At 35.0% G+C, this 24,533-nt stretch overlaps 1 protein-coding gene across 1 annotated transcript; it reads left to right on the top strand.

Annotated features, from left to right (window-relative positions):
- Positions 1-2,827: 2,827 nt before the first annotated feature.
- LOC136027621 (uncharacterized) lies at positions 2,828-23,775 on the top strand (the record flags this gene model as incomplete). The annotated part of the gene is given in 2 exon segments (XM_065705039.1): positions 2,828-2,936; positions 23,190-23,775. Coding segments are annotated over 2 exon segments (630 nt in total), but the record flags the coding sequence as incomplete, so codon positions are not given.
- Positions 23,776-24,533: the final 758 nt, after the last annotated feature.

Below are 24,533 nucleotides of genomic sequence, written 5' to 3'. Positions count from 1 at the left end.
TGAGGGGAATATTGAAACGAATCACAAGACACTATTTGCATGTTGAGGGGAATATTGAAACGAATCAAAAGACACTATGTGCATCCAGGTTGCCAAAAGGGCATATCTGCAATATCTTTGGAACGGCTAAGTGTATTTAGCTGAAAATACATGGGAATGTCGAGGGGGAGGCTAAATAAAATCAAAAGAAACTATGTGCATCCAGATTATCAAAAGAATATATTTACAATATTCAGGGAATATTGTAATGATTTCAGGGGATGTTGACGGGGATAATCAACTATGTCAAAATACACTATATCAATCCACTTTGTCCAAATGGTACATCTACAAAATTTCAGCAGTAGCTATAAGTATTGATTTGGAATTATCAGGGAATGTTGAGGCTGATGTTGAACTGAATAAAAAGATATTATGTCATTCAGTTTTTAAAAAAGGTGTATATATAATATCTCAGGAACAGCTCGAGTTATTAGGTTGAATTTTGGAAAAAAAGAAATCTAAAACAAACAGAAATTAAAAGGCATAATCACGTTAAATATAAAGATAACACCTAGTTTGCTAGTATGGAAGAATGTATGAAATCAAAAAGGAACCAAAATTAAAATGAGCATTGAAGTGAACCTAAAGCGAACAAAAATTATCACAGATAAGACTAGGGCTACCTCCACCTAAGCCCTCTAGGGACCAGAATGTCACTGAGAACGATTTGAATTTCGAGGAATATATTTGGTAACTTAAAATACAACACAACAACTAAGTAATATCACATGTCAGGTCAAGATTTACAAATAAGGGCTATAGCACCCTTCCCCTTTCAACATTCAAAAACTCTTGAAGGTTGTTTCTGCTTTCTAAAATTCACATCTGTTTCGAATGGTTTGGTTATGTTTATCCAATATTCAACAACACTAAGAGGAAATCACGATAATTATTAAGGTCGCAGGAGACAAAAAAAATGTTTTTTTTATAATAGTTAGATTTATAACTTTCAATTCAATTTTACTATTGCAAAAGGGCGCTTTTGTTTTTTAAAATATTTTATTTTTATTTTTTCCCATTCAAACATATGGAAAATCGATAAACTAAACACAACTTTTAAATGAATGTTTGTAATTTTTGAAGTAATCGATTTCGTTTGTTGAGGCAAAATGACTTAAAAATTGACTTTCTACTTATTTGAAAGGAATGTAATGAAGAAAATAGTATAAACAAAAATTTACTGTTCATCAGAAATAATGAAGCTAGACTGATTGTTTATAAGACTGTATAAACATGTTATTTCCAGGAAGTTCTAAAAATTTTTGATTTTCAATGCTAAAATGATAAAATATCCGTCGCTTAAAATACGCTGCGTTTTCATTAAAGTGCAAATGACACCTGACCTTTATAGAGTTTATGGGGATGGTAGACATAATCCTATTTGTTCGTTTTAAGTTTGACTTGATCTTCCGTTTCAATTTTTATTCGTTTTCGATTTCATATATCCATGCATAGCAGCATCAGTTTCAGTTAATTTATGTTCGATTTGGGCATCGTTGATTTATTTTAAGTAACTTAATTTATAGTTTGAATTATTACATGGCTGTATTTCTGGTAGTTTTAGGTTTCAACATTGTCGTTTGTTTTTTTGAAAAAGTATTTCATATTGGGAGATGCTATCTAAATTAATTTCTGCTTGTTTCTTTTTACTGGCTTTTAGTTTTACTTTTTTTACTTTTCTTTTAGTCTTATTGTGTGTTATTTGTAGGAACATTCGTAATTTTTCTTAGTTTTCACCTTAGGAACTAAAATGTTGGATTAAAATTCAGCCGTATTTTTATATAATAATATCTATTGAATATGAATTTTACCACTTTTTTTGGGGAGGGGGACGGCGAGAAGGATTTATTTATATTGGTTAAAAACATTACGTACTTTTCGCTTTCTATAGAGTTCAGGCTTCGCTGATCGTGTAGTGAAGGCACCCCTGAGTCTACAGGTAAACGTATCTAAATCCACCATTTCATTAAAAAATCTTTTCATTTTCTACTTTGTTATTCGATTATTCAAACAAATGTATATCACCATAGGTAGTGCTATAGCGCTGCCTAAGTAAACAGTGAAGTGGGCCCTATGTATTGTTTTACTCTTATTTTTTCACCAAGGCACTTCGAATGGAAAGAATTGTTTTAGAAACTTCACAGAGGGCTGATTCAATTGGGAATTAAAAGGTCTACTACCCTTTCTAAGATTCAGTGACTGGAGGGCGAGCAGCCCCCGGCTACTCCTGAGGAGTGACTTTCTCCTAGATCTTAGGATGTCAGACTTGAGCTTGAGATATTATTTAGAAGTACTTGCTGGATCGCTTGATAGCTTGGGATTATTTATATAAATATTATGTATTTCATTGCAACAACTTTCCGGGCAATCAAGAGTAAATCTATGCTATGATTAATCAGGATTTTCTTCCCGAGATTTAATTATGAATGTCGGTGCTGATCTAGCTCATGCGATGCTTCACAAACATTTTTCCTTAAAAATTTAAAAATAAAGAATTTTGTCAAAATCAGTTTGCAATATCGTTTCCAATGTCCAAAGCAAGAAAATATCTTCATCCCAATTGGTGTCCATGGTTTTGAACTTTCTGTACGTTGATATTTTCCTACAACTTTTTAATCAGAATGTAAATTAATGAATTTAAATTCATCGAATGAAATTTAAATGACATTCGCTCATTATATAAATTACATTCAATTTTAATTAAAAAAGATTAACACAAAATTTTCTTTCAAAAAATTTGTTGCTTCCATAGAAGCTCATTCCTTAATATAAATTCTATTTTTAGGTTACAAGAATGGTGGAAAAGTTTAATTACAAATACCGTGCTAAGTCTCAGAATAAGATCCAAAAGCCTTTGAAGTACTTCTTGAATCCAAAACTGAAGGTGGAAAATTGTAAGTATTTCTTTGTTGATAACATTATTCAGCCTTTTTTATTACGTCTAATTGAACTTATTTGGTCAAGAAAACTGTAAATGTTTCGCCTTTGAAGAAGTGTCAAAGGTAAGTGGATATACAGGCCTTGTGCAGGACGTTTTCTATATATATATATATATATATATATATATATATATATATATATATATATATATATATATATATATATATATTAAATACAAAAAACGAGTTTTTTGTAACTGAAAGTAAGGAGTGACATTAAAACTGAAAACGAACAGAAATTACTTCGTATATGAAAGGGGCTGCTCCCTCCTCAACGCCCCGCTCTTTACGCTAAAGTTTGACTCTTTCTATGAACTTTACTTTTTATAACACTGCAAAACAAAATGTATATATATGTATATATATGTAAATGTATATATATATATATATATATATATATATATATATATATATATAGATATATATATATATTTATATATGTATATATATATATATATATATATATATATATATATATATATATATATATATATATGAAAAGAGAAATCACCAATGCAACAGCACAAACACAAAAAAAAGAAAAAAAGAGAGACAGAAGGTAAAAAGGAAAAGGAAAACTGTTTTCCTAAATTAGTGATTAATATAGACCAGCACTTGAATGAGGCCTTAACCCTACTCATCCATACAATCACATAGGTCAAACAGCATAGCCATACACAATCAACCATAAAGAATAATCCATGTACAGGCAGTCATGTCGTCAATAAGTATAAGTCGTCATTTACCAAACAATAGAATATATATATATATATATATATATATATATATATATATATATATATATATATATATATATATATATATATATATATATATATATATATATATATATATATATATATCGAATTGAATTTATTTATAACCCATTATAATACACATGAAATACGGAGTATAATGTGAATAAAAGAAACGAGGAAAAAGAAAAAGAAAATGACCTAAAAAACTTTGCAACACTTCACCTTATTTAAAAACACTTAAAACATACAAAAGCAAAACATTCATTGAAACAAAATAGCGCTCCATGGGTACCGACCAATTCTACTATTATAAGCTTCGATGCTTTTTCTGATAGAAGCATTCGGGTCTATGATGCTGTATCTTTTAATGACCCAGGAGCTGCTTGACCATGGTGGAAGGGCAAGCAGGTATTTGGCATACCGGAAATAGATTCGCCGAAGCTCCTTCGTCTCGGTTATCGTAAATGTACGCCAAAAAGGTGCAAGGTATAGGAAATACGGGAGTGCAGAAGCATTGTAAAGTTTCGCTAGCAATTTGGGGTTGTGTCGAAGTTTGTTTGCTACCAAGCTTTCATATGCAGTTGCTGTTCGACTTTGGAAATGAAGGATCAAGAGCCTTCTAGTTGCTTTAAGAGTGTCACCGATAGGAAGCCCTAAATATTTCATTTGTGATTTTGGGGAAACTGGCGCGCCGTCGAGATTAATAGTAAATCCTGCTCGAGTTTCAACCCCGTTGAACAGAACCACGTCCGATTTTTTTCTATTGAATGTAAGGTTAATCTTAGCATATTCTTTACTTAAAATAGCAAAATTTCTTTCGAACGACTGTACTGTTCGACTGGGGTTAAAAATATCATCTGCATAAGCGATTAGTGACACATCAATCCCTTTTAAAATACACGAAGGAACTGCGCTGGATTGTGAGTTCAGGATACAGTTATTAAAGGCAACATTATATTGCAATATAATATAATGGAGGAGGAAAAGTGTTTATTAGTTCATAATAAACTCAACATCATTCGATTCCAGTGTATTTTATGCTGACGCTTGTAGCCCGTATGTAAATATTTAGACATCTAGATTTTTTTTGAATATTACTAATGGTTTTTTTTAATAAGAAAATGTTATTGTTAAGTTTGTCAAACATATGTTAAACATGAAAGGTGGTTAAGGACGGAAAATACGGATGCATTCAGACTACATAAGGCTGTTTGCAAATCCTTTATAAGAATCACATACACAGGAACGTCGGACAAGGAATTGAAATGCGAAAGAACTTTCAAGTAAAGCTATTAATTAGGATTTTGTAATGTTTTACGCATTTCAAATTCAAGGATTCTATGTATTGTACTTGCTTTTCCTGGATGAGTACTACGATAGTACTGACAGACTTGTTTTGGGTTGTCGAAGAGTGTCTATTTAATGTATTATTAACAATATGATTATAAAAATCCATAATTTAAAAGCATTAACAGATAATTTAAAATACCTCAAGTATAACTAGTAACAAGAAAGTCAAATGAAATAAAAAAATTGCCATCCCAGATAGTGACATTAAGTTTTGCCAAATTTTAGAATATTTGCCACTTCAATGTTAAAACATTAATCCAAATCCAAAATTTTTGTTCAGTATAGTTAAAGACCAAATAATTATGTCTTTCGTTGTAAAATGACCCCCCCCCCGCAGTCCGTGGGGAGACGGCTGTAATTTGTGAGATTTGCCCATTATTTACGCATAGTATTTGTTATTGGGAAGTATAAAGACATTTCCGTGGGAGTTTGTGCTTGGGGTGGATTTCCATCGGGGGATTCTTCCTTGGGGAGATAAATATCCGGAGGCGGGTGTATTTTTCAGGGGTAATTTTATACTGGAGGTATTCGACAGAATTCGTATACGAAATTATTTTTAATTGTTTTACATTCCCTTTGTCAACTCACTCTTGCACGTTGAGATGTTCCTGGAGAAACATCCGGGGATTATCTTTTGCGTGTTTGGATATCCGGGAAAAAGTTTCTACGGAAGGGGGTATTTCCGGAGTGGTCGAACCATATGTACCTGCAGTTTTTCAAAAACGATCACAAATTAAAAAAAAGCTTTTTTAAACTGAAAGTAAGGAATAACACTAAAACTCAAAGCAAACAGAAATGATTTCATATATGAAGGGTTGCCTCCTCAATACCTTGGTCTTTACGCTAAAGTTTGACTGTTTGTCCCAATTTTTGGAGAACTGCTACTGAAAGACAGGGGGCGTTTAATTAGAATAGGAATATATTTTTTTAACAGCTTTAGCATAAAGAGCAAGGTATTGAGGAGGAACAATCCTTCATATGTTGAATAACTTCTGTTCGTTTGAGTTTTAATGTCGATCCTTACTTTCAGTTACAAAAAAAAACTTTTTTAAAAATTTAATGTATATACAAGCTTGAAACCTCTACAGTGGAGTTTTCTGATATCCTGAATCTGACGGTGTGATTTTCATTAAGATTGCTTGTCGTATTTGGGGGCGCTTCCCTCTTTGTCCAAAATTGGGATAATTATCTCAAGCTCGTAACTTTTTGTGAGTAAAATTAAACTTAATGAACTTTATATACTTTGAATTTTGATAAAAATTGGGTTGTTTTGATGTATCTATTGTTATCAAAACTCTGTTTTTCGAGTTTCGATTAATATTGATTCGTGTCACTCCTACAGTCCTTACCACTAACTATATGATAATTGTTAGAAACCAATGACTGGTTGAAAAGACTTCCAGATTTAACACAAATTTTGGGTTTTTCCTTAATACTGCAGAGTTATCTCAAGGTGGCACGAATTTTGATGATATTAAAGCGAATTGCCTCAAACTTGGTGAAAAATATTGCGATAATTCCGATCTCATTTACTTTTTCCACGAATTCCATTATATGCAAAAGATAATTCAACACCGACACATTTCCTTAATAAACCTATAGCTATATTAGAAGTGATTCAGTTATAGTCGGAACCCCAAGAAAATTTTGTACCTTATTTGCATAATTTACGTCACATTCTCCCCGTGGATCGCTGACTAACGCTACGTTGACAAAGGCGATGTAGAGGCAATCTTACTGCCTATAAGCAATTAGCTCACACATCAAAAGCGAACCACAGTTTTGCTTCAAGTCTGTCATTAGGTAAGTTTTACGATGAAACGTTTTGCTTTAAATTGGAAGTGTTGGGCGATAATTTGATTAAACGATATAGCGATGTTTTCACTTTCTATATTTTTTTTTAATATTTTTGATGTGTCCGATGATTTTTTTGGCTCAAAGTAATTACCTCTTCGCTTTGCCAGATGTCAATGACAAAAGTTATAATTAAAGAGTATTTAGCACAATTTTTTTCCAAACATTAAATAATATAGAACCAACCCTCGATGACATAAAGGCTTACCACAAAACTCTAGATTTGAAATTACATGGGCTCAGCCTCTGGATAAAGAAAAATTAACTACTGGCTATTTTCCGCTATTCAATATCAGCTGCATTTCAATGTTTTACCCTTAGAATTGTTTGTGACTTCGAGTGATTAAACAAAAAAAGAAGGTTTTTTCAACTGAAAGTAAGGATCTAAATTAAAAACTTAACGAACCGAAATAATTTCGATATGGGGAGGATACCCCCTCCACAATACCTCGCTCCTCACGCCTACGTTATTTAGAATGTTCAAAAAGATATCTTATTCTAATCTAAACAAACCTTGTGTTTTATTTTTTATTCGTAATAGATTGAGATACAAAGTCATACTTTAGCGTAAACAGCGAAGTATTTAAGAGGAATTCCCCCCCCACATCCTACCTCTGGAAATTCCTCCAGAGATAATTTGCCTCCCGAAAAAAGACCTCTTCTTCCCAATAACAAATGCTATTTTAAGCAATAGGTAATAGGCTTTTCTTTTTTGAATTAGATGAAAAAACAAATAAGTTTTTTAACTGAAAGTAAGGAACGGCACTAAAAATTACAGGGAAAATAAATTATCCCGTATATGAAAGATTCTCTTTCCTCCTCAACGCCTCACTCTTTACTCTAAACCTTGACTCTTTGTCATAACTCTACTTTTAAAGCAATAAAAACTTCAGCGCAAAGAGTGAGGTGTTGAGAAGGGGACGACCCCTTTTCATAAACGAAATAATTTCTGTTCGTTTTCAGTTTCAATGTTGCTCCTTACTTTCAGTTAAAAAAAAAATTTTTTTATATTTAGTTTCTGAACGTTTTTCAGCTAATGCAGGTTCACTTTGGCTCACCGAACATGAAAAATAAAATAAAAATTAGCAAACTGATTTTGGAAGGTTTTTTCCTTATATGAGGGGTTGCCCCCTCCTTATTAACTTACTATTTACGCTAAAGCTGTTAGTACTTTTAAAGAAGCTTCCTATATTACTTAAAAAGCCCCCGTGTTTCAGTAAACGCTCTTAAAAAATTTGGACAAATAGCTACACTTTAATGCAAAGAGCAAGGTATTAAGGAGGGGGATACCCTTCGTATATGGAGGGAGCAATCCCCCGCCTCATGGAAAGCTCCTTCGTTGAAATTTCATCCAAAGTAAAGTAAACCTTTCTCTGTCAAAATCCCTCCAAACAGTTTCATCCTCACTGAGAATCCCTTCTCCCTGTAAAATTGCTTTCGAACGATTCAGCCTGAAAAAATTATTTTCAGCATTCTCATTTGAATAAGACTCTAATCTCTTGTCGGTTCCTCGATCACTCCAGAAATGTCCCCTTCTGTGGAAATTATTTCCCCGAAATCAAAACACGGGGAAAATAATCCCGGGATAATTCCGTCGGAACGTCTTCACTTGAAAAATTGACAGAAACCGTAATAATTCCTGGCCGGCACTGATGTTTTCAATAATTTAGTATTCTTTATTAAAATATTTATAATATTCAATGCTACTACAGCTATTACTAAAAACTCACCGAAGTACCAAATCGCCTGAGGCTAACACGGCGACGCACGCTCCTCCTCCATCCCAATTTACTCAAAGGGGCGCCCTCCCAGGACGCTCCCATTTCCTTTAAATCTTTCTTTATGACATCCTCTCATCTCAAATACGGATGACCTGCTTTCCGTTTAGTCCTAGACGGTTGGCCGAAAGGACAATCTTTGGCAATCTATCATCCTTCATCCGCAGGCCGTGCCTTAGTTATCTCAACCTTTCTCTTATCGTAGCCCTAGCAAGCGGGTTTGAACCACTCTTTAAATACAGCCTACTGTTTGAAATACGATCAGTAAGCGAGGTACCAGAACAATCTTTACGTAATTTCTCTGGAAAACAACTAGCAAATCTTCATCTGCTTTTCAGAGCGCCCATGCTTCCTAGCTATATTTGACCACTGTCATCACTGTGGCTTCCAATATTCTAACCTTGGTTAGAATATTCTAACCTTTGAAAAACGGTCAGTCAGCTGGGTATCTAAGACAGTCCGTAGGCAGTTTCGCTGCTAAACCTCTAGCAAATCATCTTCTGCTTTTCGGAGTGTCCATGCTTCAGAGCCAGACTTGGCCACTGTTATCACTCTAGCTTTCAATATTCTAATCATAGTTTACAGACTTGTATTCCTGTTCTTTCAAACTTTTTTAACCGTGGAAAGACACTTTGAGCCTGGGCTATTCTACTTTTAATGTCTTCACTGCTTCCACCGTCTTTACTAATAATGCTACCAAGGTAAATGAAGCCGACAATCTGATTAATCTTATCGTTACTCAACGTCACCTTTTCATCTTAACTTTTTCCTAACCTAAGTGACTTAATCTTCTTAACATTTATTTTCAAACCTAGTCTTGCACACCGGACTCGCAAAACCTCTAAATTTCATTCATTTTGATCTATGATACTTAAATCTTCAGCATAATCTAAGTCTAGGAGATATAAAGGGGGATACCATGCAAGGATAAGACCTTTACTAAAGCTCTTCTATTAACAGAAACGAACGCTTTCTCATTATCTATAAAACTGTTTGATGACTCAGACACTTATCAATTATTAACCTAAGGGTAAAAATTTGGTCGACACATCCTCTACCTTTTCTAAAACCACACTGTTCTTCTCTTGAAACTTTGTCTGCAGCATCTCTCACTGTAAAATGTATCTTATTACCAAGAAATTTGCTCCCTACAGAGACAAAACTAATGCCTCGATAATTACCAGACTCACTCTTATCACCTTTCTTATACAGTGGTATTCTCAAAAATCATATTTATGATCTTCAGTAACTTATATCTAACCTCAGAGCCGCCATATACAAGAAACTCATTAACCACCCTATCAGCACAAGGAACCTTATTTCTTAATCCTTTTAGTGCTGTCGCTAATTCTTCCTCACAAAATAAATTTTCTTCACATCCAAGGTATCACAAACTTTTTCATTTTCTTCTGTATCTTTTCCTGCAACTCTATCTCGGTTTAGCACATTCTCAAATGTTCTGCCCATCTCCTTTTAAATCTTTACTTATCACCAGTTGTGACCCCGTTCTTAACTTTAATTTGGACAAGTCCAGATTGACTTCTCTCTCTCAATTTATTAACATGTCAGCACAATATTTTACTAACATGCCGTATAGCTGCATCTTCCAGATCATCGGTAATTTTATCCACGGCCTCCATTTCAAACCTCCTTAGATCATATTTTAATGCTTTCTCCATTTTCTTTACATTCCATTTTTTTTCATCTGATCTATCACTCAAATAATTCTTGTACAAGCCCCTTCTCCTCACTGTTAATCTTAAAGCTTTTCCACTAATATTCCTAGCTGCAGTCCCAACTTTCTTCCCTAAGAACCCATCAGTAACTTCACAAATTGTTTTGTGAATGTCACAAACTTTTTCATTTTCTTCTATATCTTTTCCTGCAACTCTATCTCAGTTTAGCACGTTCTCAAATGTTCTGCCCATCTCCTTTTAACTCTTTCCTTATCACCAGTTGTGACCCCGTTCTTAAGTTTAACTTGGACAAGTCCAGATTGACTTCTCTCTCTCAATTTATTAACATGTCAGCACAATATTTTACTAACATGCCGTATAGCTGCATCTTCCAGATCCTCGGTAATTTTATCCACGGCCTCCACTTCAAACTTCCTTAGATCATATTTTAATGCTTTCTCCATTTTCTTTACATTCCTTTTGTTTTCATTCGATCTATCACTCAAATAATTCTTGTAAAAGCCCCTTCTCCTCACTGTTAAACTTAAAGCTTTTCTACTAATATTCCTAGCTGCAGTCCCAACATTCTTCCCTAAGACACCATAAGTAACTTCACAAATTGTTTTGTGAATGTCACAAACTTTTTCATTTTCTTCTATACCTTTTCCTGCAACTCTATCTCGGTTTAGCACATTCTCAAATGTTCTGCCCATCTCCTTTTAGTTCTTTCCTTATCACCAGTTGTGACCCCGCTCTTAACTTTAACTTGGACTAGTCCAGATTGACTTCTCTCTCTCAATTTATTAACATGTCAGCACAATATTTTACTAACATGCCGTATAGCTGCATCTTCCAGATCCTCGGTAATTTCATCCACGGCCTCCACTTCAAACCTCCTTAGATCATATTTTAATGCTTTCTCCATTTTCCTTACATTCCTTTTGTTTTCATTTGATCTATCACTCGAATAATTCTTGTACAAGCCCCTTCTCCTCATTGTTAAACTTAAAGCTTTTCCCCTAATATTCCTAGCTGCAGTCCCAACTTTCTTCCCTAAGACACCATCAGTAACTTCACAAATTGTTTCCCAAAAATAATTCCATTCGTCTTCCATGTTGTCAAATTTTAAACTCTTTCGTTTAGAGTTCAACTGTTCCTGAGAAGTTTCTCTCAAATTCTCATCCTGGAGATTCTACAGGTTCTACAGGGACATATACTACTATAGCTTATACCCATAGTAATAAAATGAGCGAACAAGACTTAGCAGCTTCCTTATTCATCATAAGCCCTACTTTCTGTCTATGTACCCCATCCTTCCTGCCTGAGTAAAAAAAATTCTATATCACCTAATTTCATGCACCCTATCCCTGGGATAGGAGTTTTGAAACTCCCTAATAGGTCCAGTTCGAAACGTCTGAATTCCATCGTCAAAATGTCGATGAGGTTGTTGTTTTTAACGTCAAAACATTCCAAGTTCCAATTTTCGTGTTCTTTAAATCTTTGAAGTTATTTTGGCCTCAGGAAAAGCAATGACCCCGGGTACTGGTGCAGGACGGGGATCGACATACCTTCTTAAGTATACACCGAAGTGCTTAAGCCTGCTTAGACTCGGACAGAAGAAGCCCCTGGGACCTCTTGTATGAATTGTGGCTTTGTGCATTCCTGGGCCCATCTTGGCCACAACACGGTTTTCAGGACCTAGCGATGCTCTTTTGTCAACAAGATTCGAAATCCTTTACAGACAGTCCCAAGCCCTATCCCTGGGATAGGAGTTCCTGAAACTCCCTAATAGGTCCAGTTCGAATTGTCTGAATTCCATCGTCAAAATGTCGATGAGATTGTTGTTTTTAATGTCAAAACATTCCAAGTTCCAATTTTCGCGTTCTTTAAATCTTTGAAGTTATTTGGCCTCAGGAAAAGCTGTGGTCCCGGAAACCAATGCAGGGTGCAGACCAACACATATTCTCAAGTCTGCACTGAAGCGCTTAAGCCAGCTTAGAACCGGACAGCAAGGAGTCCCTGGTACCTTTAGTATTAAGGGAGGCTTTGCATAATCATCGGTCTATTTTTTGTCACAACATGGTTTTCAGCACTTGATGATGTTCTTCTATCTACAAGAGTCGAAATCCTGCACAGTCTCAAGCCCATTACCTCCGACTCATTATATATCCTACCTACAAATATTATGATACTACGGGGAGGCAACCCATAGTAGATGAATTAGCTAGGAGGAGATTTTTAGCCTGAAAACGCCCACCAAAACAGACCAAGCCCAGAAGAACTTTCCGTCAATCAAAATCCTGTGTTAACGGTGTGTCGTTTATTTCAATACAGTTACCCTTTTATGAAATCAAATGAAAAAAAAGTTTTTCAACGAAAAAGTAATGATATACATTAAAACTAAATAAACAAGTTTGTTTAATATAGGAGGGAGCTTCCTTCTCTTAAGCCCCTCTCTCTTTACGCTCAAGTTGATTTTTTTTCCCAAATTATTTAAGAAAGACTTCATAAACATTAGGGCCTTTTAAGTGGATAAAGCTTTGTCAAAGCTATAGAGACGTTATTCCAATGAGCAAGAGATTTTGGAGGGTGCAGCCCCACTCACATTTGGACTAATTTTTGTCTTTTTCAATGTTGTTATGCACTTTAAGATGAAAAAACTAATTTTTTAAAATTTTTATTTCTGATTGTTAATCAGATTATGCCGGAAAATCCAGCTCCCTCAAGGTGGTTTCAGCCACCATCTTCTCTCCCCACTCTGCACCCACTGAAACTCTTTCATAACAGGTGATTGGAAAAATTGGCTTTTAAATAACACAAGGAAATCCGGCTCCCACCTCCATGAAAAATTCTTTAAATTTTCTTTACGTACGGAAAAAAATCAACCATAGAAAGTTGTTTTCACGTAAAAATAACCCCCCCCCTTTCTTCAGGAATTCTATTCTAGCTGAAAATTTCACCCAGAAAATATCTTGTGGATTGTCTCGGGTGAAAAATTTTTCTTAGCGCACATTCATTTGAAAAAAAGACTTTCATTTCTGATTGTTCTTAAAATCATACCGGTAATCCCCCCCCCCTCCTGGGCTGAAAAGTTTTTCAGCAAAAAGGCAGCAAAAGGGTATTTTCCAGCAAAGGTTGTGCTGGAAATTTTCTGGGGGTGTTTTCTGCGAAGGGAAGGGGTATTTTCCAGGTAATTAAACGCCAGCAACCAAAAAAGGACTAGTAAAGATATAAAAAAAGACCGCTAATATCTTTAGGTGCGTCAAACAAGAGATGTTCAATACCGATAAAACTTGAAAAGAACAGAAACGTCTAACAATAAGAAAAAAGGAATTGTTACTAATCAGGTGAAGAAGAGAAGGGGAAAATCAGAATTGCTCGTCAATAAAACTAAAAGTAATTAAAATCTAACCTGCATTAGGCTGGACTCTTATTAGCTGGATGGAGTTGGAGTAGCTTAAATACATTCGGTTTTTTTTTTGCGTTAGGGGGAGCAGGAGTCAATTGTTTTTGGTTTTCCTTTAAAAAAAAATATTGTTTCTAGTTTTCTTATCTCTTCTTACAATGTTCTTGGTGTTCCATTGTTCTGGTTTCATATTGCTTCGTTTTTTTTATCTTTTTTTACTATTGTAAATGAATAAATCAATCTTAAAACGAGTACAGCTAAAAGTAATATACAAATTAAGCTTAAAACAGCAATAATATTTTACTATTGAAGCATAAATGAAAACCAGAACGAAAAGAAATTAAATAAACAATCATAGCTAACAACCATGCAACGTGTACTAATATAAATGAATAATAAATGAATATTCCAAATATTCACTTTCCAATTATTACAGAATTGCAATGAAAATAAAATTTATACTATTTAAATTTTACTTATCCAGTTTTGTTTACTGTAAAAAAAGAATTTTACTTTTTCATTTTCATTAATTTGAATAGAATTAAACGTTTAGTCTCCTTATAGTATATTAAACGCTAACTGCATATTAATTACGTTCAATACATTGTGGTAATTAAATGATTCTCCTTGTACTATAATATATTCCATTCAGATGCCTACCGGTACAGAAATTTTAGCCCGCTACGCCACTGCGCGTGTGGGCGGTTCTAGTCTTCGCAAACGTAAGAGTTGCCTATCAAATTTGATTTGCAATTGCAGTGTCGGTGGCCAGTAATGAGTGGTCGCTTAGTAAACTTAAATTAATATTAACGCACCTCAGATTGACTATAATTTAAGAACCTTTAACTCAAAAACATCTTAATATTAATTTGCATTTTAAACTCCCTTTTGAAAGTTTAAGAAATATTGAATTGAATGGAGAACTTCCTGTTTAGGTGCGGTGTCATTTTGAAGCGTTTGACACTCTTTTAAATTTTGCTAATTTTGATCATTACCAAAGAGTGCAATTTTTTCAAGCTCTTTCCCCCTCCTCCTACGTCCCTCGGGAAGAATGCTCTTATAAATGCCATATAATCATTGTCATTTATTAACAATTTTCAACTCTGTGCTGCTTGTGTTACTTCTTTGATCTGATCCTACGGGCTTTACGGACACTTTGAGGCAAAACAGGCACAGGAGGGGGCTTGGTCGCCCTCCAGTCACTTTTGGTTGTCAGAAAGGATACAAGAACTTCTAATTTCTTATCCAATGAGACTTTACCTTCCATCCAGTAGGGCCATTACATTATCGACCGTGGCTTTGAAAACGACGTAGGAGGGACAAAATCTCTGGCTCCTTCACATGTTCTGCTTCATCCACTCTTGTTTTAATCTGTGAAACCATGTTCTGTATTTCGTAGCCTGACCCTGGACGATAATTCGATGGTTCCTCCAATTTCATGCACCGAAATCTATTTTTAGAAGTCTGGACATGTCTGGCACCGAATAATCAGTCCATAATTTTTCCCTCTCTGGTTATTGAAAGTCGCTTGAAAAAGAGTTTATTGTGCAAAGTAGTCTCTGTAAATAAATTCGATTACCTCGAGTTGTGCTGAGGTTGTTTTTGCTGCTTTCGCAAGGAATTTCATCAAAATATGCTATATTCGAAAAGACAAGGCTACAGTTCACGCTATTTTATCGAGGAAACTGAAGCATGAAATAAAATAACGAAGTGAATTGTAAAAACAAAATGCTGTCACTGTTAACAAACTTCCAGTGTTGCCATAGTGCTTACATTGAAAGGTATGCAAGTTTTTTGTTCTCGTGAGCACAGTACAAGTCAGTTAAAAAATCACCCATGTATTGTAACCCTATTTAAAATAATTTGTTAATATTCAGTAAAAATATTTAATTTTTGTGTGGTAACATATTCATTATGTTTCCTGAACATATAATTAGTTTAATCTTCCGCAAGAAAACATGTACAGTGGACGATCACTTACTTAGGAGATAACCTGACTAACACATATATCCGTATTCATGCCTATATTGGTACCCTAGTTCAGTGTGATTAGCTCGTGTACTTGGTATGGTGTGAGGAAAATGATTTAAGCCTTCGATTGGAATGCAGAGTCTGTTCTCTTCTGTTCAAATGCTTGACTTGATCTTCTCCAAGACATTCTTCTATTAGGGACAGTCAGTCGCTTAGGAGATATCTCGATAATTAGGTATTATCCCGCATCGGCTATCCTTTCAGGAAATTAGAGATTCTGAGGAACTTCTGTAACGTCAAAATCAAAAAGTAGTTTATTGTGTTCGTAAAGCTTGACTGAATAAGAAAACCTTTCGTTTTCTCTGATTGGAAACTATGGTGTTTTTTTCTTCTTTTTTTCTTTTAGGTCGGTCACACAATAAAAACTAGTAATGGAAAAAGAAACTAATCTGAAAGAGCACGTTACCAAGTTGTCCTAACTATCTTGCTGGGGCGATAGCTGTGCTATAAGAAAATAATGGTTGCTTTCAAGCTTTTTCAATGAGTTATGTCGGTGGGTATAGGAGGCCTACGACCCCCCTCCAGGGCGACTTGCGGTGCTGAAAAAATATTTCATGCTGCAGAAAATCCTAAGGTTTTGCTACTTTTTGACTCTCTTGTTTGATTTTTGAAAAAAAATTAATATAGAAAAAACCTATTTACAAAAGAAGTTTAAGGTATCTAGTCCCTAAAATCCTCCCAATATTTTTTATTTGACCATTTTCAACGAGATTAAATTTTAAAAAAGCAGGTTTTTTCAACTACAAGTAAGGAGCAACATTTAAACTCAAAACGAACAAAAATTATTCTGTATGTGAAGGAGTTTCCCCTCTTATTAATGCCTTGCTCTTTACACTAAAGTTTATAGCATTTTTAAAAAGCTTCCTATTCCAATGGAAAGGTCTCGTGTTTCATGAGCCGGTCTTAAAAAATTGTAACAAACAGTTAAATTTTAGCGTAAAGAGCAAGGTATTGAAGAGAGTGGCAACCCTCCCCTCTTATTTTCACACTTATAGGTCAACCGTGAAGGTAAGACTGAAGGCAATTCAGAGCATCTCCTTTAATACCTACACTTTTTAATCGCTTCAAAAATAATTTGAAATCTACCGTATTGAAAGTTTTTTTTAGATCAACAAATATTGTTAAGGGGGACAAATTTATTTCAAATCCATCCTTTAAATTATGTAATAGATGATGAATGGTATGCGACGTAGAGTGGGGCTTTCTAAAACCAAACTGATTATCACTAATAAGCCCAAAAGAATACAGATAAGAATACAATTGAGCGTAAATTACTTTTTCAAAAATTTATAAAATAAATGTAAGATTAAGATTAGTGCAAAATTTGATAACTTATTCTTATCACCTCCTTTGTGCTGCAAAATCACTTTGACTTGTTTTCATCCTTGTGGAAAGTCACCCTTTGTCATCGACAGGTTCAATGGATATAGGAGAACTGACAGGAGGTAGCCACTAACTACCTCAAACGCTTGAAGTCCATCCATCCCAGCAGGGTTTGACTTTATAGACTTGACAGCTTTATTTATATAATTGAAAATAAAAGCTTCAAAATATAAACACATGCTTTGGTTTTTGAATTTTACCTGAATTCCTTGATAGGTTTATCCCGAAGAGATAAGTATAGTTATGTCAAGAAATATTCTCATCAAGAATGACACCAAAAACCCTGGCAAACCTATTCTATTACCTTAAAATTATACTTTCCTACCGAGAGTAATATTTAAATTAAATATTGAATAAAAATAATTAATAATTAAGTACTATTATTAAATTAAATATATTTAAAGGGGAAGTAGGAAGAACCTAAATCCATTTCTCGAAAACATTAAAAACCGAGATCTTTTACAGATTTGGGGCTAGGCGATTTACTTCAAACTATACATAAGCTTTAACTAGCTTTAACTAAGCTTTAACTAGCTTTAACTAAGCTTTAACTAGCTTTAACTAAGCTTTAACTAGCCTTAAATAAGCTTTAACTAGCTTTAAATAAGCTTTCACTAGCTTTAACTAAGCTTTAACTAGCTTTAACTAAGCTTTAACTAGCTATAACTAAGCTTTAACTAGATTTAACTAAGCTTTAACTAGCTTTAACTAAGCTTTAACTAGCTTTAACTACCAGAATTTGAAGCTTGTCTAACAAATTGGACTGAACAAGCTTAGCTCACATTGATGTTCAGTTTTCTGCAAAAGTAAATTAATCAATATCCTTCTTCACAATATCGGAATTTGGGTCACGCAGATTATAAGGGAGGCATAGATTACAACACATATACCTAGGTTCATGTCTCATAGCCTGATATAAGTCACAAGTATAACCGAGATAGAACGAAGGCCAAGGGATAGAACCATGTGGATGATATTGCTACCGATTTAATACCGTTGCAAGGACGTCGTTGTCAAAGGTTCAAATATTTGCCATGTCAAATGTTCCGTCAGTCGCTGTCGTGTGGTTGTGTTCAATTCCCTTTTATGTGGATCATTTTAATGGATTTTATCTTATGAAGCACAGGAAAGGCATTGCGAGACCACGGAATCAAATAGGGAAGAAAAACTCTCCTGGACTTTGAACTTTTAGAGGTTTTTCGATTTAAAGGTGCTAGAATAGGCTTGAAAATAAATATCAAGAAGACCAAGTCACTAAGGCTAGGAATAAGTGAAGAAGAAAGGGTGAAGTTGGGTAACGAAAATATTGATTAGGTGGACAGCTTCACTTGGTAGTATTACTAGTAAAGAGAGTGGGAGCAGTTGAGACATTAAAAGTGGAATGACCAAGGTTCAAAGTGTCTTTCCACGGTTAAAAAGAAGTTTGAAAGAACAGGAATATAAGTCTGCAAACCAAGATTAGAATATTGGAAGCTACAGTGATGACAGTGGTCAAATATGGCTCCAGAGCATGGGCGCTCTGAAGAACGGACGAAGATTTGCTAGATGTTTTCCAAAGAAATTGATTGCGGAGTGTTCAGGATACCCGGCTGACTGACCGTATTTCAAACAGTAGGCTGTATGAAAAGTGTGGTTGAATCCCGCTTTTTAGGGCTATAATGACAGATAGGTTGAGATGGCTTTCACCCCTCTTAGTCCATTTTTGAAGAAACCTGGCAAACCCTTTTTAGGATACATTATTGCTATGTCTTTCTTCATCAGTGCTATTAAAATGGAGGCTTTTCAACTCTTCTTTGAGTATTGGGAATAAGCAAATTTCATATGGAGCTAGGTTTCTGCTACATGGCAGTAATTCCCACGCACGTTTTCTCCAAACTCTTTGTGACGTATGACAAATGTGCTTTGACATTATTGTGATGGAAGAGGATACAACGGTGGAGCTTTTGCGAACGCTTTTTAGCTGAAGCTTCTCTTGTTTTTTGAAAATTTAAAAGTTCTACAAGTATAAATCTTGCAGGGTTCTATAAAACGGTTGGTACTACTTTTTAGACTGAAATTCTGCGTTCTTTTTTTTGTTCTTTTTCCCTCGTAAAATGAAGGAAGACAACACAAGAATGAACCAAAATCGTAATTAACGTAAGAAGTCAGCTTCCCCTTTATCTCTTGTTCCTTATCAATAACCATTCCATCAAGGGTTCATTTTGTCGGAAACGTCAAATGCGAACGATTTTGCTTGAATTGATAAATATAGTTATCATTGAAAACCTTTCAGTATCCTTCTCACACTGAGCGTTTTTCCACATAATAATCCATTTTTGCTTTACGTGTAGCTGATTTAAAAATGTTCCTATACTCTATGAAATGAAGGTGCTGCTATGGATAGGGATGATTCTTATTAACCTACGAAAGATACGATTTCTGCTAGCAGTTTTCACTAAATCTGGAGTTATCCAAAGAAAAAAGAGTTGACATCTGGAGCTTATTATTTTTTGTGCCTTCACCTATTTACCTCTACAAAAGTTTCCTTAGTTATGGCTTAACACATATTAAGAATTGCATCAAGTGATACATCTTTATCATACACAAAATCCCAAGGCATGTCTTGAAATCTTGATCTGATAATCAAAATGTCATTATCCCAATTTTTATGAAGGATTGACGTAGGATACCAAAAGATTTTATTACTAGAAAAAGAATCCAGTTCTATCGGATAATCTCGCTAAAAACATTTCCTGCTAAGTTGAGATCAGCAAAACCATAAAAAAATTAAAATAAATAATAATTGTGTAGCAAATAAAACAAAATATACAACAACATTGATTTCAAGCCACAGCTGACCAATTAAATGCAATCTGCCGACTAAACAATCTTTGTAACTGATAGGCAATTTTTTGAAACTTTGGCCTCTGTCTTACTTTCCATTTTTAACACCAGATTTGTCTCTAGTCAAAATCAGTAGGTCTTCGCGGCAACCCCTTGATTCGCCTGTGGTACTATTGCACGGTGCCCGTAGCATAAAAATGTACTAGTATCACAGTCCACCTCTATATATCACGTATTTGACGCCCCAAAGTGGGTGTTACCTATACCTCATATAGTACCAAGATAAGTGGACACACCATAGTGTTTCTGGTACACCTTTGTTCTTCGCTCTTAAGATTGATACTGAAAGTCTTTTTTCCAGTCTTTTTCTTCACTGGTTACGGAGTCTTTTACTTCACTGGTATAAGGAGGTTCTATCCAACCCGGCAGCATTGAACATGATCTAAGTCCTAAGTGACCAATAGACTTCGTATGTTTATCAAGGAATCTACTTGGCAAGACTTGCATAGAGAGGGCATAACCGGCCTAGGGAAGGTCTCCCACGGATGACAACACGAAGTGGATTTTACCAGATCCTCCCGCTAAAATAGTCGAGCAGCACTATCTGGGGATAAGTGATCATCACAATCGTAGGGCGTATACAGTGGTACCTGAAGACATATGCAATGCTGGAGGCTGATCGAGGATCTAGTTTGTACCTCCGATGATGCATACTAAAATTCTTGGCAAAGTTTTGATTTTAATAAGTTGCAACACTTCCACCTTTGTACTACATGTATATGGAAATAATTTGTCAGTTGCATAATTCGCGGTCCTTATCGCTGGGGCTGTGTGGATCATGTCCCCACTGGAGGCACGTTTTTGGACCTTTCGATGGTTCTGAGTAAAATGGCCTACTCAAAATTTTAGTCCAAGGTGGAGTGTCACGGGCATACCTGGGGGCAAAAAAGTCATTCTGCTCTTTGTCCCCTGAATATGAGGTGTCACCATCTTCCAACCCGCCACTTCTTTACGGAATGTGGCTTCTCTCTTTAGAAGCTTGGTTGCTATTAATAGGGGTAATTCACTTACCGTTTGTTATCATGAACTATTTTATAATTTTCTGGAAATCAGTTTGAGTCTATTTACCGCCATTTAGAAGTGTCTACAGTCCCTCCTGTACCATATCTTATTTTTTTCCGGTATATTGGTACACTTAACAATTTAGTGTATTGCTGAGTTTATATTGTTTTCAGCTGCCGCTGTAGAGATGATGTCGGTGAATCACCGTAAATTCCCTTGTGCTGCCTACTTTCACTAGGGAACTAGCACGAAAGAATTTATATCAAAAAGCTTCATCTGGCGTTTGATTGCCATGTCGAATGGAAGAGCTTCCAAGCAAAAGATGTCTCCATAAGACCCATCTTTAAACTCATTTATATACAGTCTCAAGCTGCTCATGTAAAAAATAAGTTATTGCCTGGCCTGGTAGCATGACATCGTTAGCAATAAACCTTGGTTGCACCATAAGCCTTACCTTCAGTAATGTTCCTATTTTTCCACTTTATAAAAATATGTAGCTTTTCGGTTCACTGCACTAAAAAAGTACAGCACATTTGAATTCCTAGAACAAAGAATTGTTTTGATATAACGTATATTGCCTCGCCTTGCTCTCTTTTCGCTGGAGCAATCATTTCCCATGGAAAAATCAAAGCTGTTTCTCATGCTATTACAACGTTTTTCTGGAACTAAAAGCCTCTTTTTGTGCGATTTGCTTCTCTTGGATTCTATTTCATTTATTTTTCTTCTACCACTAGCCAGACTTCACCTGCAACCTTTTTTCCTTTTCTTTTGGTATTACCAGGGAAAGTTGACCTCTTGCTACGTTCTCGGAAAATAATTCTTTTTTCTACTGGAATAACAGGTTTATTTGATTAGAGGCTTCCAAAGACAAATTTATCTAGAATGTTGGGATTCTAAGGACGGGGGGGGGGGGGGGTGAAACGGTTAACTTACTAGCTTAAAAAAGAATGTGCAGAATTGTTGTTTGTTCGATAGCAGTATTTATTACCAAAATAATCCAGACCGACAGAAAGTGATTTACTTTGTTTATCTACATTCTTTCTTACATCATTTGTCTTCATTGTTGCCAGATACAGTTATAAACCTACAAGACTGCAAGATGAACCCTGTCTTCAATGTCTCTAATCGGTTTGATTTTATCTTATTTTTATCTTTTTTAAGTTTTACCGACCACTACTATGGTGCTTGTGCCATTTATCAAACTTGTATCCAAATAGGGGGTGGGGGTTTGATCCTTTGACTTCAGACTGAAGGATGGGATCCGTTCATATGTCATTTTATCCTTCATTTTTTCTATCCGTGAATGAATTTGGCTTTTGTGACAGCTTGTTAGATGTAGAAGAATAATTTTACATGCCTAGTAAACACTTAAATCAACGATTTCAAATTAAATTCATAATTAAAATGTTGTTGCATTGTAGAATCTATATTTGCATATATAAGATAATAATACATTTTTGATTTTGCAACTAAGACCGAGTACAAAAATTTATATGCTTTGTTGTATGCAGATTAAGTTTTAAATATAATTTTAGGTGCTTCAACCCATAAATTATTACTTAGCAGGCATAATCATGCTTAAAATTGTGTGTTTCGTTGTGCTACTCTTTATTCTGTACTAATTTATTTTATATCCTTCCTCTCCAGTATTGCCAAACACAGTTAGGAAGATAGATCAAATTGTAACTACCAACTATTCAATGTTTTTTTTTTTTTCTGTGATAATAATGTTGCTTAAGGAATTTAGCTCAATGATGTTTTGTTTTTAGTCTGACTGAGGGCCTCTTTGCTGCTTTTTCGCCAGTTTTGCCTATTACGCTCATTAGACCACTTTAAATTGTTGATGTTCGGAATATTTTCAGTTTCTGAAGTTTTTATTGTTGCCATATAATCATTTTTACTCTTTTATTCAGCGCCATCTTGATACACAGCCCAGTGTACCCTTGCTAGGGGTCCCCACAATTATAGTGTTAATTTCATGTTTTAGGTGAACTTAAGCAAGTCTACATGAGCCTGACACACTACGTTGCTCGAGTGCATCAGCTCCTAATGTCTTATATCTGATTTTGTCTCCCCTTTTCTTTCAGTGTCTTCAAAGAAAGTTGACTATTCAGACTACTTGCTACGTTCTGGAAAAGATATTTTTTCTAGTGGAAACGGAAGAGCATCTCAATCAAAAGCTTCAAATTACGAATGTAATCAGATTAGTGGAACTTTATCGGAAGAATTGTCATCTGCGGTCACGTTGCCATTAATAGATTCAAGTACTACCACTGTTTTTGTCAACACTGGAATATTGAATTCTCCATCAAAGGGGAATACTAAAATGAAGGATGATTCTCAAACAATGAATCACTGCTTTAAGTGTGGCAAAAATTTTGAAGGACCTTGTTTTTCTTGTATTTATAGAAGCTCTTATTTCTATGACACAGAGAATTGGAAGAAAGATTCGATCGCGGAATCTAATACTCTAAGAACACATGTTAGTGAAACTGTTTATCAGAATAGGGTCTTTAATAGTGATGAAACATGTCGAACTCCTGATAATCAAAGCAGTTGCCTGATAGAAAGTAATGTGACTCATGTAAGTGAGTCCATTCTGCTTTGAGTTTTTGTTTGAATCGTGCTGCTTCTTTTTGAGAAAGTAATCCACAAATAAATGCTCAGGAGGAATTATGTTTGTTTATTTTTTAGAAAGAAGGCTGTTCAATTTTTTTCTCGGTGTTTCAGGATGCAACCTTTGTAAGCAAGAGAGTGCTGACTGCACCTTTCCCAAAAGCCGAGGAAAAGGCATTGTTTTTTTTTGTAGGGTGTCATGAAGATACAAAATTATCTTCCAATCTAGAATATATGATGCTATTGTATCATTTGAATAAATGGATGACTTTGTCATTTGTTGAATAGAGTGACGACGTACAAAAACCTTGTAAAATTGATTGTTCCACAAAATTGATTGTTCAAAGTAAACTGTGTCATACCCTGTGTTTTTCTGGTGTATTTAGCGAAGCGGCGAAAATATCAATGGGCGCCTTGGTGGGGTTGCATCAACCCTACCCTGTATGGGAGCACTATGAATACTAATCAATTTTGAAATCGTTTTGCCAACTCCGCTTGCAAAAGTCAATTTATAAAATTCTAAATTTGACGCTTTAAAAATTTAAAATTTTTCAGAAACCAATTTTTGTACCGCAAAAAACGTATTCAGTTAAGCTTGACACCACAAATGACACCTCTCCCTGTTGACCTCATATTGTCCAAGTAAACCGATTTAGTAAGTTCCTGTCAGTGAAGAGATATAGGGGAAGTCTCTGTGGCCCATAAGCTAACTACAGTTGCGCTTCTAAACTGATAAAACTACACACTTACTTTCAAATTATGTTGATGTTGTACTGATTTGCATTCTAGCGAAAAGTTGACCTAGTACCCAAAAC

The sequence above is a fragment of the Artemia franciscana genome, chromosome 1, assembly GCF_032884065.1.
Source record: "Artemia franciscana chromosome 1, ASM3288406v1, whole genome shotgun sequence".
In the NCBI taxonomy this organism is placed as follows: Eukaryota; Metazoa; Arthropoda; class Branchiopoda; order Anostraca; family Artemiidae; genus Artemia; species Artemia franciscana.
This window is presented reverse-complemented; position numbering and strand designations above follow the sequence as displayed.